The 21,397-nt window shown below is 39.2% G+C and overlaps 1 protein-coding gene across 1 annotated transcript in view; it reads right to left on the reverse strand.

Annotated features, from left to right (window-relative positions):
• The window catches only part of ST8SIA1 (ST8 alpha-N-acetyl-neuraminide alpha-2,8-sialyltransferase 1), a 118,834-nt gene that overhangs the window by 51,515 nt on the left and 45,922 nt on the right, over nt 1-21,397 (reverse strand). Inside the window, exon 3 of the mRNA XM_057405196.1 lies at nt 3,876-3,985. Within this exon, the coding sequence (XP_057261179.1) occupies nt 3,876-3,985 (110 nt within the window). The remainder of the gene's footprint in view (nt 1-3,875; nt 3,986-21,397) is intronic.

Consider the following 21,397-nt stretch of genomic DNA (forward strand, 5'->3'; position numbering starts at 1 on the left):
TTCTTGTGTTTTGGTTTTGTGCAGCATCCAAGGGAGAGGGCACTAGTGTGCACACAGAGTACTCTGCTATTTTTGTTAATGCAAAACATCCAGAATCCCTAAAGAAAAAAACACTGTCATGCTACATCTGCATGTATTTGCATACAAATGCCAGCTCTCAAAACCATATTCTTAAATTCTCATCAGGAAATGCCAAGGAGAAGGACAACAAAGCCCCACCTATGTGGAACATAGATGGATTCAAACGTATTCAACAAGAAAAATTTAACATTTCCAGGAATATTTTCTTCTTCACATGACTACATTGGTTAAGATGTGCACAATGTGATGATTTCACTTAGGAAGCAGCTTCTGGTTTGATTTACCACAACTTAAAAGAAGCTAGATAACTTAAAAAGAAGCCAGAAAACAGGAATCCAAATAAGAGGCCTCAGAAAATGCAAACTTTGATAAGGGGGAAAAAAAGGGGGGCAAGAAAGGCTAGAACCACAAGGGAAATTTAATTCCTGGACAAAAAGAATGTTAAAACATTAAAAATCAAGAAAGGTTTGAATAAAATAAAAACAATAAGTTGCTCCCTGCACCTGCACTGGGTAGCATACAAATTAATTTAATACAATTAATACTATTTGAAGAGGTTGTAGAAACTCTCTCAGCAGCAGTTATCAATGGCAGGTCAAACAAATATTTGTGAAGCAAGCTATATAAGTGTTATGCATCAGAGGACAAAGATCATATAAATGACCTCTGGCAGATTACAGTATAATGCCTTCTGATTTGATAAACACAAACTCATAGGCAAGCTTGTAAGAAGCCAATTTTAGTTGAAGTGTATTTGAAAGCACTGTGAGGGACCAAGAATTCTCCCTAGTTCTTATTACCTAACATCTCAATAATTAAATTTCTTTCACAGGCCAATCTCAGATGCATTATTTAAACACATCTAATTCCTTTCATCAGTAAGTCTCATTCCCACCTTGTCTGCATGAAATATTAACAAATGGCCTGAGTATCCAGAGGAAACTGCAAGGAATCAATCGGTTGACAGAAACTTCTGCAATCTTTAGATTGTTTTCCTGAACAGGTCAGCAGAGTGCCGAGTGTTGTGCAGGTGAGGAACACACCAAGAAACAAAAGACTCATCCTAAGAAATTCCTTTTTTGTTATCTTACTCTTGCATCTGGTACTCAGGAGTAAGCATGTGAACATACAGAAAAGAAGGAAGCATCAGGCATTTCAGGCCAGCATTTTTAACACAAGCCTAAACGGAAGACTGGAATGTATTGGTCTGCCATATAGAAGAACAATATGACTTAGACACAGCCTTCAAGTGGGGAAAAAAAGTAATCCAGAGGCAGAGTGGCACTGTCTTTTTCACATCTGAGACCTTCCAACTCATATAGGTAGGAACAGCTGCAACGGCAAAATGAAAGGTATGCTTTGACCCCCACCACGCAGAAATGGCTCTTCTCGGTTTGGTTCAGACAGAAGCCTATTTCCCCACAGGTGCAGAGAATCTAGGCAACTTGGCTGATGCATGTGAGCTTGGTAGCTGCTGCGTGACTATTTTTGAATGTTATCATATACTAAACACTAGGGACTAATACAAATTTAATATGTAATTGCAAACACTCATTTTATTTTCCTCTGTGACACCTTGGCCAACGTCAAGACAGTAACTGCATAAGGCAGCTGAAGACCATGTTTACTTGACTACAAACCCCAAAATGCCTCCTCTCCACCTCTCTGGGAGACAAGCAAACAGCAGCAGAGCCATGGAAAGCAGTTGGAGGAAAGGGAGAACTGTGAGATGTAGAAACAGTTCTTCAAAATCTAATGACAAGAAAAATGTGGCTCTTCTGTCAAAATACAGACAAAAACATTGCTTAGGGTTTAGTACCCAACATTTCTCTCTCAAAATAATCATTAGCATGAAGGGAGGGGAAAAATAAATTTATTTACTTAGAAATAAAGTTTACTAACTTGAAAACTAGCCAAATGTCAGAATAGCCTATTATAACCACGCTACCTAAACACATAGACCAAATGCAATGCACCTTTTTCATTGCAGATGCAGTATGCTCAGCCTTAGGGCCTGAAAACTGCTGCTTTTTTAATCTCTCTGTTGGTACAACTGAATTTGTAGAAAATTCCCAGCAACAAGATGAGTTCAAACTCATTAATTAATCCTGGTGATGACAATAGATCAGAGACGATGGCTGCAGTCATATGACAAAGCTTATGGAAGTACACTCAAGTGAAATCACAAAACCACGTGAACTGAAGGAAAGAACAAGGACAATACCTGGCATGACATTTCGCACTGCAGAAATATTTTCAAGATGTTACACAAATTTCTTCTTTTTTTTAATGAAAGATGTTATGCAAGTTACTGCTGTGCTCTTTCTCAGCTCTCAGATTATCAAAATCAGCTTTAGAAAAGATCAACTAAATCCTGTCTTCCACCTGCTACAAAAATACTTTCTCCCAGTAGTGCCTTAGTTGTGACCCAAAAGAACTGAAACATTTTTCATACCGCACATCACTGATACTATACAGCCTGAAGGCAGCTACTGGGATTTTTGCAGGATCCTCCCTATCAGTTATTTCCAATTCAAAATAAGTTCTGCACAGGTAATGGTTGCTCTACCCTGCCTGGAAAGAAAAAGATTTTTCTGATCAAGCTGCAACAACTGATGGGTTTGTTTAAGTTTTTCTAAACAAAAAAGTTTCTATTGTTTTTGTAACTGATTGCTCCTGCAGCATTCCAATTTTCCATTGCATCTAGATAATATTACCATGGTATATACCCTGCAGTTTCTTATATTTAGTTTGTGGAACACCCAAGGAGTTTTGCAGTAATGGCAATCAGCACACTGCCTCTCTCTCCCTGTGCCTTACATCTTCTCTTCTGTAAATGCTCCAAGTATACATTTCCTTTTGCCTTTAGTTTGTTGTATTCCTTTGCTTTAACACTGAAGGCATTTTGCATCTTTGAGTTGCAAACCTAAAATCACAATAATACTGTTTGGTTTGCAGAAAATTTGTATGGCTTTACAATAAGCCATTGGGATCTCACAAGGAGACCCACTAAAGTGGGTGTTCATTATGTAACCCTCTCAAATCCTAAAGAAACCACATTTTGCAATCTCTTTGGGAGCACTCCTCCAGTTTCTCCCTTGTTCATGCTTAACAGGGAAGAACTAATTTCTGTCTTTCTTCCTTACAGAATGCAGACATAGAAGGTGCCAAATTCAATCACGAAAGCAGCAGCTGCTTCAGCATCCCTCCTGACAGGTTCTTATAACTTTAGGAAGGCTGGAGGGAAAGGAAATGTGAGGAATTCCAAAAACTCTGCATCAAGGAAAGGAGAAAAGGTTTGGCCTTTCATCAATCAGCCATCCAGAAATCAATCTTGAGGGAAGAAAAACATAGAGAGATTTGAGCTTGTTCCAGCTCATGTCTTTAAGCTTTTCCCTATAATTCAGTACCTACTAATGCATATGATGGCATTTAGAGTTGCAGAAGACAGAGAACAGGATGAGTGGCAGGATGAGACCCTGCTTAATGCTGCATAATTAAAAGAGAATAGCAGCTCCTCAGTATCTGTGACACTGCACAATCTGCCACAACCTGAACCCACACATATGCAGACAGTCCCCCCACTCTACAAACCCATTTACAGAAGCCAGTCAAAACTCTCTTTTTTGCCTCCCCTCACACTTTGATCCAAATCACTTGTGTAAAGCATCCTGCAAAGGGGGCGGGGAAATAAAGCAAATTATAACTCATTAATCACAACTGAATAGCTTTGAAAAGTCCAAGATTTAACAGGGGGAAAGGGAGACAATGTGTCATTCAGGTTTCTGTCTTACCGCATCACAAAATCTGCTTGATCTATTTGTTTTCCGCAGCCGCTCTTTTTCAGGATCCCACCATTTCCCACCACAGAGCATTTCTTCAGTGGCAGCTGGAAGGGAGTAGCCTAGCAACACAAAACAAGGACCAGTTTGACAGAGAACACACATATCTTTGTAGCAGCTGCTCCTGGAGAAGCCGGGGAGCTGGCAGGGCTCAAAGTGAGGAAAGAAAAGGGAGAATTAGGAGCTAGGGAAAAAACAAAGTACAGAAATTAGCTGGTAAGTAGATGTAAGACAGGTCTTATCCCCACTCCCTAAAGCAGGACACAACAGACGGGATACAGAAAATAACATTTCTGCTAAACCAAAACTGCCTAAGGTCAAGAGTTAGATACTGACCAAGCCACGCAGAGGGAGCCTTCTAGCCAAGCTGCAAGGACACAGGAGAAATAAGAAAACAGGAAAAAATAAAAAAAGGTTCCAGGAAAGTGACCTTCCTGAGCTGATATATAAAAAGCACTGGGAAAGAAAGGAAGCAAAGAACAGGGAACAAGGTGTTGACAGACAGGCACTGGGAATCTGGGGTCACCCTGGCTCTCTCTGTGATTGTTTTGCTGGGATAGGTCACTGTGAAGCCTTAGGCAAAGATATTTAGAGCTTGACAGCAACTCCTTAAACGCTCAGCTGCCCAGACACAGGATAAATTAAAATTAGAAAGAGACCATTTTAACTAAGGAACTCTTGTAGCTGCTTAGCAGGGCATAAAAGAACAAGGTCAAATTGTCACACTAGCCTATGCAGTAATAAATTAGATCTGTGTAGCTGTCTTCATTCCAGAGGATCCCAAAATTACAGGTGGGACATGTTCCTGTTAGCCCCAAGTCATTCACTTTTAGTGATGTCAGGACAGTCATTTAAGCAGCACATAGTGCAGCCCAACATATAAAAAACAAAAAGGTGGTGAAAATACACGTGAATTTAAAGCAGTGCAATTTAGCTACAGAATGGAATTTTTTTTACAATATAAGAGTTAATATTCTCTTAATGCAAAAAAATGTATAGGGATTTTTTATGTATCAACCCTGTCAAAACCTGACTTTGCAGTAGAGATAGAAATTACTACACAGGTCTCCAAGAATGCAGATGCCACAGCAACAGGATGCACCACCACAAAACAGTTCTCCTCTCCAGGAGGAGAGGGTAGAATGATGGCAGCACTTGTCCTCACTCACATGTACAGAACAATGTCTGACATTGCATCATGTATTCGCCAAGCACTGTAATAGTGTACATGGTCCAGAAACAGATCCCGCATTATAGCATAAACTGTATTTGTTAGGAATTATCTCTGCTGTCTTACTTCTTCATATTTATTTATCTTCTTTTCTCAGCAAACTAAGTTCCATTCAGCCAGTATAAAGCCACAACCTCCTTTCTAATGAAAAATATTAATGCATTTTTTCTAACTCTGGATTAAGATATGCTAAAGCAGAAAAACAAATTTTAGTTTCCTGAAGCCCAGCCACCATTAGGAGCCCAGTAAGTGACAACATGGCAGTGCAATACTGAGTATGCAGCTGCACTCTTGTTCTGCATCTGCCTTGTCAAGAACAGTTTTTAATATACACAGTTATTGAGCTAGGAGCATATCTTGAGATTCAAAGGACACCTCATCTCTGAGGTGACCCTGGCCAAATGAGAGCTCAGATACTCAGTAAAGGCTGGGGAAGGGAGGGGATGGGAATCAGAGGAAGTGTAGAAGAGATACGTCTTATAAATAACAGTACCTTTCTTATTCAAGATATATCAAAGCTCCTTCCAAGGGAGCTAGTTATACAAAGGCAAGACTGTGACAAATCTCAGACAAAGGCAGCAGTTATTAAGCCTCACTTTTAAGAGTTGTGGACACTGTCCCATAAATTCTGTGGCTTTAGTACGTGTTGAGTGGCTTTAGTACGTGTTGAGTGGCTTTAGATGTCCCAAACTAAACATTTAGGAGCTACTAAATGCTTCAAGATTCTCTGACTTGCAAGCAGCCTTTGAGATTGCTTGACATGACCTGCTGTCCTTCAAGGGAGGCTTACACCCTGTTATGTTCAAAGATAATAATATTAGTTGTCATTTGCGTACATTCGTTTCTGTCGTGGTGTGACGTGAAGCTTTGAAACTCTAGTCCTCCAGAGAGTCCAAGAAACAAAAGAACAAGATCAGGGCTGCCAGAGTGATCTGGGGGAGCCAAAGGGAAGTAAAAGAGGCAGATAAAATCACCACAGTGGATGCCCCTCTGTCTAACCTGCAAAGAAATCCACTCACTCTGTGGACGTTGGAGGAAAATGAGGCTGAAAGCAGTTTTCTGTGAAAAGCCAGCATACCCACAAGAGGTCACAGACACTTATGCCTCACTCAGCGAAGCCCTGTAGAGTTCACAACATGGCACAGACATCAGACAGAATCTACACGCCGGTGTTTACCTTAAAATGTTCAATGGATGCCTTTTCCAGAAGGCCATGATTTTTCTTCAAACATTTAAATCACAGATCTATATTATTGCTGGGACTGCAGGGGCATTTCATGAACTCTGCCCCGAGTCTCTTCATCCAAACAAACTGCCTGCTCATACACAGATCATACAAGTGAAACTCAAGTGCTGTCCACAAGCAACTACAAAACATATTGCTCCTTTTTCTCCCTACAAAAGCCATTTATCTTTTCCCTCTCTGGTGCAGGATGTTCCTGCGATGGCACACTTCCCTCCCCTCCCCCATCCAAAGGATGCTAATGGGACAGCCAGCACAGATAAAGGCACTTAGAGGCTCTTCAAAGCTAAAATGCTGCGGGCTTCATTCTGTGACTTCCTCCCATGGGCATTCAGCTCATTCCTTCCTTTGGGCGGCCCAAAATTGGAAGTGCAAAATGCTTAAAAAAATTGCAACAGAGTTTACCTAAAAGTAGCTCCAGTCCTAACATGCAGCAGAATTACTCAGCTTTTCACATCACTCCTGGGCTTTTAAGATGCATCCTCTAGCTGTTCCTACAGCTGGCTTGTCAGCATATGTACTGTGGATTTAAGGTTGAATTTAATATTTAACTTATTATCTAAACCTAGAGTTATTTTACCCTTTTAAGGGTAAAAAAAGCATCAAAGGTGGGCTCCAATAATGATTTGTTTCTTCATACCAAGTGATCTTATGCTATCTTCATAGTGTGGGGGATCTGCCTTCAGATTTTTTGAATGCTATGTTGGGGTTGAAGGATTAGAAGAATGTTACAACTTCCTCCAGAACTAAACCGGTTGCACTTATTTGTAAAACAGATTTGGGCATTCCTTGTAATTTCAGTAAGCGGCAATTTTCAATCAAAAGTGTTAGACTTCTAACATGATGATGCTATTTAGAGATAATACTATATAGTAAACCCAAGTTTGCTTCTAGGTTTCTATTACCAGCAAAATATGTTTCACAGGATTTACAAAAAACTCCTCATGCTTTCCTTCTTTACCTCCCACAATGTAACTCTTTGCTAGGCAAACTGTCTGCTCATAGCTAACAGCATATAAATTCTCACATTGTGGGGATCCAGCTGTCGTCTATCCTAAATGCTCACAGAAAAGCTCAGCTGTTTTTCTCCTTAGAATTATAAGGTGGCCTAACAAATGCTGCCTTTGGGCTGTAAAGTTGTAGCAAACACATTTTCATTAATATTAGCTTCCTGAAACTCTTATTTTCATCGTCAACATATTTGTTATTTTCTTCATTCATAAAATTTTAACAAACAGCTGGAGTCTTGTGGGTGGACTAGAAAAAAAAATAGCACAGCAGCAGTTTACCTAGTGGAATAGAGAAAAAGTAAAAATAAAAACCAACTCATCCCCATTTTTTAAAGCAATCATTACCCTAGAATACACAAATATGGTTAACTAAAACCACCTTGCATACTGGGAATAAGTGGGGTAAATTCCCTTAAAAAGTAATTATCAAATAAGTTCAAAAAGGATTAAATAAGGGTTTTTTTAAAAGGCATCTCCAAACAAAAACAAAGAAAGGTCCCATTGTTTCATTTTCCCTGGTTTAAAACAATGAAAATCTACTGATAATCAATGAAGATGTTCCAGTTCATATTCATGTAAAGAAAGGAACCTGCACACAATCCTGCAAATTCAATGACAAATAAGCACAGAAAGCAATTAAGACTCTCAATTGAATATGAGACTAATTTAACAAAGCATCTATCCAGCAATTCACTGATTAATTTCATCATTCATCTCAGCAGAAATAAATCATTGTCATCAGTTAAAAGAACATTACATAGTACTAACAAAATACCATTTATTTTAGATAATGCAACTCTAATTTGCTTTGATTTCGTTGTTACATTGCTAATGCATTAATTTTTGCCCACTCTCTGCCAAAGACATTAATCAGCAACCAAATTCTTACTGGGAAAAATTACAATATTCTGTCTGATTTAATGCTGAAGATGTCAAAAACACTGAAAACACTGAGAACATAAATTAGAATAGATTTTAATTTTTATTTTTTTTAATAAGCATCCTGAATTTGCAAGAAATGCTGTGGTTTTACTGTCCCTTTTCAGAAGGCAGAATCCTGATGAGAAGGGCGTTGTTCGACTGATTTTCTTAAGGAGCCAGCAAAACCCTGGGAGTTAATGAGAAGCCAAGTTCTGCTCTTAACATTTTCTTGCACCTTTAGAAGGCAGCTGACACTTTAAAGGCTAGCTCTCTATGTGTCAACCATAGGCAACAGTGGCCTGGCTTTTTACACTGTCAGACATGGCAGGGTAGCAAACACTCCTTCTTCATTGTTTACAAATCATCTTCGGTCTGATGGGCCTTTTGTTCCTCCTACAGAGCTGTCAAGACATGACAGCTTGACAGCAACTGGCTCCAAAAACCATCACTGTCGGGGACAGGGTATTCTCTATAGGGGAATGTGGAACGTGGCTGTGGCTCCCTTGTACCGGAGCCAGAGCGAGAATTGACAGCAGCGAACACCAGAGAGGACGGGAGGAGCTGCTCCTCCTGAAAGAGAGGGCTTTTCAGCCCGTCTCCTACACTATACCACCACAGGGAGACAAATGACAATCTTCATCCTATCCTTTAGAAGTAATTGTTATTTTAGCAGAAAAATACCTGTTTTCATTAAAAACAAAACAAAAAAATGCTTAGGGTTAGCATTTTTTTTCTGTGAAAACTTTTTTTTTTAATAAAAGATGGGCTTTCTTCAGGAGCATTTCCTTTAAAATTGGGTGCACTGTTATCTAATAGGTCTCACATGTGCGAGCTTTTCAGGCATTTGATATATAAACCTATTTATTGTCAACCTGGCCTTTCTGGTCTTAGCTACCAATTAAAATAACTGTACAGAGTTTGAAATGCATCTAAAATATTAACAATAATTTAGAATTTACTTCTGTATACAGAAACAGAAGAAACGTGGATGAGAATGAAAGTGTCTTGAGGGCTGGAAAGGGAGAAAATCTTTTCTGTATCATAAATCTTTAGCAAATGTTGTGGGTTGGAACATACATGAATTTGAACATATCAAGAAACCACAGATACTTTACTGGCATATTTACCAAATTCCATATAATTCCTAAATTGTTTAGTGTTCTTATAAACCTGCATTACAAAAGCACATTAGTGAAGCTGTGGAAAGTTATAGGTTCAATGTGCAAAATCTGTCAGAACCAGAATGTATGTTCCACTGAGAGTTGCTAAATGTGTGTGCTAGCTATAACTTGGATAGAATTCTCTATAGTCCACCAATATATGGAATAATGTGTGATATTTTAAGCAAGAAGCAAGCCAAAAACTTTGCTTGTATGGTAATGCTGTCACAAAACAGAGGGATAGATATAAGTATACTTACAATCCTTTTGTGGAACAGTTAAGAATTAAGCCCCTGCCAGGCTGATCCCAGGCATGTAACACCCTGGCACATGCTGTATGTAGCATGTGTAAAATAATTATGATCATGTGTATGATAATTATGAATATTAATAAATAAGCCAGGTATGATTTTTCACATTCTCATACTACCAAACCTCAATATTTGATGACAAAACAATTGCCACAAGAAGAAACTCTGATGGTGACTATGAAATCCCTCTAGGAGACAAGAAAGAGATCCTACCATGAACCTCCAGCTACCTTATTTTCTGTATTGATTTTTTTTACTAGTTTCTTTGCTCCCCAGATGCACTGCCAACTAAGAAATACTGAAATCTGAAGCTCATTTCTTACACAAAAGTGGTCCAAGTGGGGCAAGCTTCTTTGTAGGTCCCTACAAGGATGTCTCAGTCATGACAGCTGTGTCTTTATCAAGGATTGAAGTGGAATTAAACATACAAGCTCATGTAAACTCTGTGCTCCTCACAAATATGTACTTCAGGCAGTATTACTTTTTCTTGAGATTAATATCTCATGAGATATTTCTATGCGGACACAGGAATGAAGAAGAACGCTTAGGAGACTGAACACGTTACTCTGCTGCTGCAGGAAAAAATCTTGTACCCAAAAGAATACATGGGTTATTAACTTCAGAGCGACCACACACCATAGAGGAAACACTTTGCAACATACCTGCATATTCACAAAAGACACAGATTACCACTAACTAACTGGCAGTCACTTTTAGCTCAAGCTGTACTTTAAGTAGAAACTTCAAAACAGTGTGAACTCTAATAGCTTTCCACCCAGCATGAAGTCACTGTAAGTACGTGCTGTGAATTAAAAGAACCTTTCAAATTGCTATTATGGCATTTAATTCAATGGAATCAACCAGCCCAGTGTGGGGATTATAAGGAAAATTTAAGAAAAAGTTTGAAAAAAACACAGGCACAAAAAAAATCAAAACAAAAACCAAACCAAAACCCAATCATCCAACCCCCCCCCAAAAAAAAAAACAAACCAAACCATGCACATTTGAAGATTGTAATTGTTTATTTTAGAAAACAGACTATTGATGGTGTATCATAAACAGCATTTTAAACAATGAATGCTCCAGGAATGTGAAAAGAATTCTCCCTTATGAGACAAAAGAGACATTAATGGGTGGGAGAATGCGAAGTTTTGGGAAATTTCTGGATCCGAAGTTTATGACTTACAATGCACTAGGACCACAAATGTCAGAGTAAAAATGATAAAAAAAGAAATATTGCTTCATGATTAACTAAAAAAAAAAGGAACTCAGCCTACTGGGTGCAGAGAGGGTCTCTTATTTTGAAAGACATTATAGCTTTCAACATTTCCATGGCTTGAGCTGCATTCCCTGTAAGCTCTACAGAATGAAAAAAAAATAAACGTACAAATTCCTCAAGAAACAGCTTGACCAGAATTTTTAAATAGCTGCCTCCATTGGCTTCCCTAACTGTTTGCTCATACACTTGAACAACACACTTGATATTTTTTCTTTTTCAGTTCTGTGTGGTAAGAAGGATAAACTTTGATTCATAGGTCAAATCAAACTCTGCCAACAGCCATTTGCTGAGAAACTCTCAGCAAAACCTTCTTTTCACCTCAACTCCTGGGACCACCAGATGCCACGACGAGCTTGGAGGAAAACCCCATTCATTGTGTGGGGTTCTCAGCCTTGCCAGCACCCTCGAAGGTAGGTACACAACACCCTCCTGCTTAGACTGCAGTTGACTTGGGCTCAAATACTCACATTGTGCAGCACTTATATATCAGGCAGCAATTCACACACACCCCCACCCCCACCCCCTCCAATTCTCTTGCACTCGAAGGTATTAAAACGTGGACATACCAGGTATTTCAGTGTTTTTTTTTATATTGCATTCTGCTGAATGCTTAGCAGCAACCCCTAAACAATCTTTGGGGCTTAGACAGCAAACTTTCAGATGCTGGTTTTAAATAGTTTGCCCATCCTCCACTCTTTCCATGTTCCTTTCTTAATCTGCTCCAAATCTGAGCAGAAAAAGCTATGCCCATCTAACTGTATACACCACGGTTGCACTGATGCAATGCTCTCAGCTTAAGTCAAAAAAAAGTGCACCGAAACATTTTTGAGTTTTGACTAGGCATTTCACAGAAAGAAGGGCAAGCACAAATCATCACTTCAGGGGAATGGAGTGGTTTAAGCCCAGCCAGCAACCCAGAATCACGCAGCTGCTCGCTCACTCCCCCCCTTTCCTCCCCCACCACTCCCAGAGGGATGGGGAGGAGAATCGAAACAATGTAACTCCCACGGGTTGAGATAAGAGCAGTCCAGTAACTAAGGTATGACACAAAACCACTGCTGCTACCACCAATAATAATAAAGATAAGGGAAATAACAAGGGAAGAGAATACAACCGCTCACCACCTACCGACAGATACCCAGCCCGACCTGAGCACTGATCTAGCCCTCCCGGGTAACTGCCCCCAGTTTATATAGTGAGCATGATGTGTGGTGGTATGGAACACCTCTTTGGTTAGTTAGGGTCAGGTGTTCTGTCTCTGCTTCCTCCCAGCTTCCCCTCCTCCCTGGCAGAGCATGAGACTCACAAAGTCCTTGGTCAGAGCAAACATTACTGAGCAGCAACTAAAACCATCAGTGTTATCGGCGCTGTTCCCAGGCTGAAAGTCAAAACCACAGCACTGCACCAGCTACTAAGAAGGAGAAAAATGACTCCTACTGCTGAGCCCAGGACAGGGGAAAAAATACTTTTTTAATGTCTTGCATGTCTATTAAACAACAAGAGTAGTTACTATTTTACAAGAGTTTAATGAGTTATTCTGCATGTCTGGGAAAATGTAGGATATACTTTTAAACTAATATCCTCCACTGAAGCATACAGTGTCCTAGCTGTGGAAGTTACTGTGTGTAGGGGCAAATTTTTACTTTTATACACAGAAGTTTTTGTTATAGTAAATAGCTATTATATTCCAGTTAGAGAAATGTAGGTAGAAAACAAATAATATGATTGCTCAGTGACAAAGTCCTCCAAACCTGATGTATTTTCTCCCTCAGCAACTTCAGGATGGAAGAAAAGGAACAAACCAAAACAGACTAGGAAAATTGCAACTATCTACTTACTTATACCTGATGTAGTAAAAAGTAGACAATGTACTCTCATGATGAATTATTCTCTAGTAAGACTGTGGGACAACACACAGCGAGCAAAGATAAGAAAATGCTTGGGAATTTTGCAAGACCAACTATTGTTCAGTAAACAGTACTATTCACTTATTTACCAGGATTTACAAAGGATTTCTCACGGCAGTTTCATATACGTACAAGGGTATTGCTAGAACCAACCCACAATGAAACGCACAGCTACTAGGCATTTCAAGAGCAACCCTAACCCTGTAGAACTGACGCAAGATGAATGTTTCTACAGTCTCATGAGCAGAATACAAATGCTTGTGAAACATCCGTAACCACAGCCTGCATTGAATGTGGGTGGGGGTAGGAAAGACAGCATGCAGGAGGACTCGGAAGAAGGTGTCAGGAGACCATCTGCATATATGTGGTTGATTTATTAAAAAGCTCATCCATCTATAGAAACACAAAGTTCTCTAAAATCTTATTAGTAGCACACAGTATATGCAATAAATAAGGTTAGTTTCAGCTCGTAAAAAATATACGGGGCTTCCAATTCTACTTGTATAAAGGACAATAACACTCAAACAATGGAATGGCTCTCTGAATTCCTGAAGGCCCTCTGATCCCACTGATATGAATAGGGAGCTGCAGTAAAGGAAATCAATCAGCTTATACAGGTACCAAAATAGGGATTTAGTTATCATGTGATAGACACCTAAGTTTAAAGCTCTGGCTTTTACTTTTCAGACTGTCTTAAAAGCACTTCCATTTAGCTGGCATATCAAACAATGAGCTTCTACAAGGAAAAGCTCCACTAAACAAAAAACATTCTTGCCTTTGCTTTACCCCTAAATAGTTCAAATGAATCAAAGACATCTATTGAGTTTCACTAGTTAAAAAGACATCAAAGACAACTAGCAAGGATTGATCTTTCTGCGAAATTTGCAATTAGAGTTTGAGCAGAGTTTAAACACTGAGATTGGTTTCTGGCAGCATGGAAGAACTGCTGACTTTCTTTAATACTTGCAGACACATTTTTATTTCTTTTTTCTTCTCTATTAATGAGAAAAATTGAGCCTCTTAAGAAAGCTTTACCTACAGATATGGAGGAAATTCCTAACTATTTTAAGACAAATTTTACAATAAGGATGCAGATTTATTTACTGATCTTTCTTGGTTAAATAAAATAAAATCATTTCCACTTATTACAATTAAGTAAATGTAGTTAAACAGCAAAGATAACCACAGCAAAGAAAGTATAGCTAAGATATATTTTAGGGGTTCTGGTATTTCAAGCTGTTTGGAATAGTTTATGGGTAGTGTTTGGATGAAAAAGCCTTGTGATACTGGGTTGCCCAGAAACATTTGAAAAAATCCAACATGCAGTGTCATCTTACAGAGTGAGTGGGTTCATTTAAATGCAGTACTGAATTGATTTAAACAACAGCATGAATTCAAAGAAGTGAGCAATGACTTTTTTTTCTCCCCATAGCACACAGTCAAACCAAATACATAAAATGCACTAAGAATTAAAAATCAGTTTGAGGAATCAGTAAATGTACCCAGCTCCAAAGAGCCATTATATCTGCATCAGTTCAGGAGGCTGCATCAGTCTATATCTTACATCTTTATCCTGTCCTTTATCCACAAACATAGATGGCATGTGAGCTGGCTCATGTAACTAACAACAAAAAAAGTTGACCTATAAGAGTTGAAAAGCAAATAAACATAGGCAAGGAAAACAACACAAAGAATTTTAAGGACTGCACATGAAACAAGGGCATAGGTCTTCATTTAGAGCACTATCTCTGTTTAGAGGAGTCTTTCTGAAGAAATGTAGAACCAGGGTTAAAAGACCCTGCTAAAAAGTAAAGAAAGTGGTTAGTAGCATAACTGAATTTACATATAGTGAGTGACTACCGAACTGTTTAACAAGGAATGTTTACCAAACAAGGAAGCAATTAGACAAAAGTGCAATGACATGCAGTGTCATGTCTAAAGGTTATGAAAACAGAAGAAGCTTAGAAGTCCAGGAAGGCAGAGAGAAAAAGCGGTTACAATTACAGAATCAGTGAAATTTCCATAAACTATTTTTTCCAGTAATGAAAACAAAACTCTTTAGTTTTCTTTTCACCTAGAGTCATGAAAGTAATTCATGACCTTGTTTAACTTATCATAATCTCATTTGAATAAACAACAATTTCTGTATCAATAATAACCCGCTTAGTAATATAAGATTAAAATGGGGAAAAGTGTCATCTCATTATATAAGGGTGTAGGTTTCCCAAAATGCAAACAGAAAGTGTCATTTGTTACAAACCTACACAAAAGTCCATTTGGGGCCAGCTCCTCTGATGGGAGCACAGCAAAGCAGAGGGGCTAGGCTTCAGGGACCAAACCCAACCTAAGATTGAGGTCTCAGTGGTGTAGTTTTTACGTCAGACTCTGAAAATTAGAAGTTAAGTTAAACTGAGCACACTGAGGCAACTGCAAACCTACTGAAAGGCAATACAGAACAAAATTAATTTCACACATAAACATGCCTTTTCCCACTGACTTGGTGCTTCCCTCAGTTTTAGTATCATATAACTCAGGTAATCTAGTCCAACCTCCTACTCCAATTTGAAAACTGGTCAATATATGGTGTTTCTTACGTGCTTCAGGGTCTCTGCATCACTCAGGTAAGTCTTTAACTGTCATCTGCTGTGTTGTTTCGCTGACCACCCCCTGCAGCGAAACACCCCGGGTCAGCACCCTGGCCAGCTCCGAGCGGCAGCAGCTGTTCCCCCGGGTGATCTGTCCGTCCCATCTGCCTGTCCTGTCCGGTCCCATCCCCGACCCCACCGCTGGCGGCTGTCAACCTACAAGGAGGGTCCAAGTACTCGCCAAGATTATTCTAGTCTACATAATGGGAAGCGCGTTAGCTTTTCACAGGTTTTCATAGTAGTAATGAACTGCATAGCTCTCTGAGGCAGCTTTTAATACTTTTTTCGTATCTTGATTATCCTGAGCAAATACAACCTCTGTATTCTTGATAGCACTTTTTCGGCACATCTTGCTCATGTCATTCATGTTCTGCTTTCCATTCCTTGGGGGGGGGGGGGGGGGGGGGGGGGGGGGAACAAAACAAAAAAGAAACAACAAAAAAAAAAACAAACACAAAACCTCACAAAACCCAAACTCTTAGGGGCATAATTACATTCATTGAGAGAAGAGTTTAAAAAAAAAAGGATGTGTTATCCTCTGTTCAAGGTTGCAATTTGGAGACCACAGTGTCAAAAGTTTTAATGAACTGCAACTTTCTTCTGCGAGTTGAACAAAACACTGGAAATCAGAATAACCACGAAAACAACATATTGTTCTTTGGTGTTTTGCTGGTTTTTTTAAGTTATTGTTAGACTCAGCAAATAGTTTTTCATCTTTCTATTAAACTAAAACTAACTTTATTTTTCACTAAAAGCTATTCCCAAAGCACAAGCAAATCTAGGGCAATCTATTGAATGTCAAGATGACTCACTCTGCAGGAAGCAATTAGCATAATAAGAATGTGCTGGATTGATTACTACTGAGCACCACAGACCAGCAAGATACTTGAGGTCTCCAGAGGATTTTCTCTCCTCTTAGTTTTGGGGCCTGCTTTAGCCATTTTCAAACACTAGGCTGCGGAGAGAAGTTTCCTAACAGTAAACATCTGGGCCTTGTAACTTGCAAGAGGAGAGTGGTGAAAGAGCAAAGGACTTGGAGTTTATCAGTGGAGAAGGTCTCCAACTGGGATGACAGGCCATTAATTAGTCTCATGCTGACCCCAGTCTCAGTAATTGCTAACACATAACACTAACATTCAAACATGACAGACATAAACATTTTCCCAGACTTCTTTCCCTGGCTAAGAAGACCACCCCACTCTGCCTGTTACACTCATTGTACTGCTTTAGTTTTCATATCTTTACAAAGAAGTCACAGAATATATGCCATGATCTTCCACTCTTTGAAAACTGACTTGTCTAATTTTGATACTCCCCAAACTTAATCTTCTAACTTTTCCTTTAGCTTCCTTTATTCACATGAGGAATCTCATGGAAAAAGACAGCACAGGCTTGTGGTTGGCTTTTGATCAGACATGTAACTGTGTCCTCTAGTTTAGCCTTCTCACAGTATCTCTATTTTTAGAGCTCTCTCAGTCAATTAAAGAGATATTGAAGTCATGTTGCTCTCCACTCATGTCTGAATAGCCTTTAAAGGGCAGACTTAAAATGACATTGTGAATGTTTATATTATATTTCTTCTCAATTGTATCCAGCTGAAAATTGTCACACTAAAAAAAAAAAAAAAAAAAAAGAAGAGATTCTTTTTCCCCTAGGGATATAATCTCTCTTTATCTCTCAAAATATGACCCAAGATTAGAAAATCAGATTAAGTTTTTTTCTCTTTTTGTATTTTTACCATCACTAGTAAAGATTCTTCAAAAGTGGACCTCTTAAATCTCCCATTTTTGTGCTGGTCTCCTGACAATGCCATTCATGATACCCAGAAAGAAGACTATTAGACCATTCTACTGAAACAAACCAAGATCACAACAATACTGTGCTTTCTTTCTCAGTAAATAAGAGTGTAATGACTTCAGAATATGCAGAGGACAAGTAGATTAAATAGATTCTTTTTCCCCCCTCTTCTACTCCCAATTACATTTTCATGCCGTTCAACATACCCTTTTCACCAGGAACAAATGCGACTCTGTCTTGGATTGCTATATCCTACACTTTCTCATCTCTTTTACTCAGCTCCTCCACTACTTTAGCAAGGCATGATAATGTTTGGGTATTCACCTTCATTGTTTCTACCACCAACACAGGTAAGATATATAAAAGACCCATAATAAAGCTTTTCTGTCTGGTGCATCTCCGAGATAGTCAAAAGCTATGGCTGGTTTAACTGCACTGGGAGTTCTTTGCATGCTCCCCTGAAAAAGGAAGCTATTTGCCAAAACACAACAAGCCAAGGCAGAAGAGTACCTGGGTACAGCAGCATACTGCATACAGGGTGGCACTAGCATCCTGCAACCACATATGGGATAGTGTCATGGTCATATTCCCGTCCACAAACCAGAACTGGAAGCCGTATTTCTGACCTGTCTTGTGCTGTCACACTGAGAAGAGTGCTTTCTGAGAAGCAGCTTTACCAAAGACAAATTGCATTTGTTTTGAAGGCAGGAGGCTAAAAGCAAGCAAAAGAGGAGGCAAAGAGAAGGGGTTTGCCCTATGTCCTGGAAAAAACATTGCTGATGTCACCAAACTTCACCTCTGTTACAAACTGTGCTAGTCCCCTGGATTTACATCACTTGTTTGGTGTGAAATAAGATCAGTTGGGCCATCATCTTTGTTCAAGGCTTCAAGGCTAGTGTAGAGATAGCATGGATGCCCATAATAAGTTCACCAAATCTGAGGCCTCTGGTAGGGAGGATAGTAAAAACCTAGGAAAGGTAATGTTCCTTCTTGAGCTGAAGTGAAAGACCTGTGGGTTTTGATGACAGAGAAGGCAACCTGGAAATAAAGACAAGGTCCAGCACAAGACTGGTACTCCTTCAGCCCCTTGGATGTCTAGCAGAATAACAGTACTACATAAAACTGCCTGAAGAGTCTGATAATAGGGATCAGTCTTACTGTACAGAAGTTCACACATATAACATCTTCCTTTCTTTCCCTTCAAAATCACATTGTTTCATTTCAGAGTTAAATTCCAAAATGAAACAATACCAAAACTACTGAGTTCATTGAGTTTTTGTATTCAAATCTTGGAAGCCTGTGAAATTTGCAATTTCCCTTTTATAAATTAAATCAAGATTCAGCTGAAAAGTTTAGGGATATTAATGAATTAGTGGCCTGCATTTTTTGCTCACAACGAAGTCTAGTTGCAAAGCTTCCATTTAATCAGTTAAAAATTTTACCAAGGTTTAAGCCAGAAGAGGATACTTGCTGAAAGAACTGACTGGCAGATACTGCACTCCAAATACAGCAGTGAAGTGAAGAGGAGGTTGTTTTACAACACCATGCTAAAGATAAATTAGCAATGATTCTACATCAGAATTCAAAATGGGCAAGCCTTTCACACTGAGTTTGACAAAGCAGTGGGTCACAGGCTACAGTATTTTGTTTAAATCACTTCTCCCACTCCTTAAAATTCAGACATCCAAATTCATCACATCGAAGGAATGCTACAACTCCACTGAACTTGCAGTAACTCATACACAGAGGGACTTGACACAGAGCTACAAGCTTGCTGCATTACCAGAGATCTTACAGAACAAAACGCATGTGCCTCAGGATAGGAGCCATACTCTGTCAGGTCATCCAAGGGTTAAGATGAAACTTCCTCAGACCTCTCAGGCTCCAGATGTTATGAATGAGACACAGTCTGCATCATATTCCCCCACTACAGTGCCATTAATATACAAGTCAGTCACTTTCTCCTGCTTTAGGAGTCTTTATCCCAAGTACACTGCCTGACAAGCACACAAGTTGTTAAAAAGAGAAGCTGCAGTGTGACTCTCGCCACATTCTTGTGCCCATAAAAAAAAACATGAGATGACATTTCACCCGGGGCTGCAGCCTTGCCTCCCAGAAACATCTCACAAATGTCACAAGTAGTTGCACCCACTATCTCAGAGTTCGGTTAACTTCTCCACAAACACCTCTCTGACTCTTCTCACTGAGAGGCCTAAGGAATAGCTCCATGGAGTTTCCATATTCGGTGTGCAAAAGCTGAGAAGATACTCTTTCCAAGAGCATCGCAAGATGAAAGTGTTCACGCAGCATCTCTCCCTTTCTCTCTGCTGTCATGGACAAGAAAGCATTCCAAAATGAAGACACACAGGCAGGCAGACAGACAGAAAGGTTTTAGCTGAGGCCTGTAGATCTGTCTGGTATGAAGGACAGACTTCTAATTCAAAAGCTCACACCTCAGACGGATAAAAGAATCCTGTAATTCCAGCCAGAAGCACAAGTATATGTGAAAAAAATATTAATCTGTAACACAGCGAGTTTTCAACAGAGATTTCATTAGTAGGTACAATACTGGCAGTAACTTCCAAAGTGCTGAATGACGTAATTTTATATTCACGTATATCACATCCATATACCTAGCATAATGACAAAAATGCAATTGCAGGCTGTAATGGCTTGGAATAAGCATTAAATAGGGAAAATGATAATGAATCAAGTTTTTTTTTTAAAAAAAAAGCTCCATAAATGAATGAAAAGAATATCGCAATGATTTTGCAATAAGCATAACAGAAGTGCAAATTCTCATTGTTGACCCAGCAGATGAGGTAATATCCTACACAGCTGATTGGACACCCAAGAGATCCTGACTTTCATTGTCTCTAAACACTGATGTAATTTATAACTGCTTGCACACCCAGAGCAGTGCTTTAAAGAATCTAAAAAAAATAAAAGTAAAACTCAATCATTCAATTAACAGTCCAACCAGCCATGAGGATAGAAATTAAAATGTTTTCTCCATAAAAATCGGTATTTTCTAGAGTGAATTTAAATTTAGGATAATGGCTAGTATTTGTCAGTATTCTGACTGCAATCAGTGTGTGTGTTGTATTTAATTTCTGGTTTGATTGTTCATGCATTTCAATGATTTGGTAGGGTAATATATGTCTCTTGTCTGCACTGTAGACCTAGGTAGCAAGTGTTCTGAAAATCAGTATCTTAAGCTATAGTGATGTATTTTGGTATTGCAGTTTGACAGGCAAAGTTGGCACTTCTATTCCCACATTTATACTTCTGGAGATGGTGGAAATAAGATATATTTTGAATGCAACATTGTGTTACTGGAACTCATTAGTGGAGTATGATAAGGACTCCAGCATAAGGAGTCCTTTGTATCCAGAAGCAGTAACTGTGCTTGTAACAGGGTACCTTCAGCCTTTTAACACTAACATGCTGCAGTTGAAGCGCCATGACTGTGAAATCACCAGATGCAGCCATACAGCTTGAGGTTGAGTCCTGTCATAAGGGTTCCCACTACCTTTAAGACTCCTGCAGTGGAAATAATGGCACAGAGCACTTTGCATCTGCAGGTGTCAAAATATCCAAGGAAAGATGTTAAGTAAGTGTATCAGATAGAATAATAATCGTCATCATACATATGCTTGGGATCTGATCTGCAAGCAGCCTTTCCATGGCACCCCAAACACAGGCAATGGGGATTCCAAACTCCAGAGAGCCTATAGGCTTGCAATACAGCCTCCATTGTAACTCATTTATGTTCTGTTCCTTCCCTCAAATTAAAATTCCTCTTCCCTATTCAAATGAAACTGTCACAAATGATTCCTGACAAGTCCCAAAGGAGTGGGAAGAATATCAATGCACAGTGTAAATTGATCTTAACACACCACCAAAGTAAAGAAATCTTTTTTCCTGAGTTCATCATTTTTGCAGAGACAGCTTTTTTCTCTCTTGACTA

This window comes from Pezoporus wallicus, unplaced genomic scaffold (genome assembly GCF_028554395.1).
Source record: "Pezoporus wallicus isolate ANWC-B61680 ecotype Strahan unplaced genomic scaffold, APGP_CSIRO_Pwel_v1 contig_6789, whole genome shotgun sequence".
Lineage (NCBI taxonomy): Eukaryota > Metazoa > Chordata > Aves > Psittaciformes > Psittacidae > Pezoporus > Pezoporus wallicus.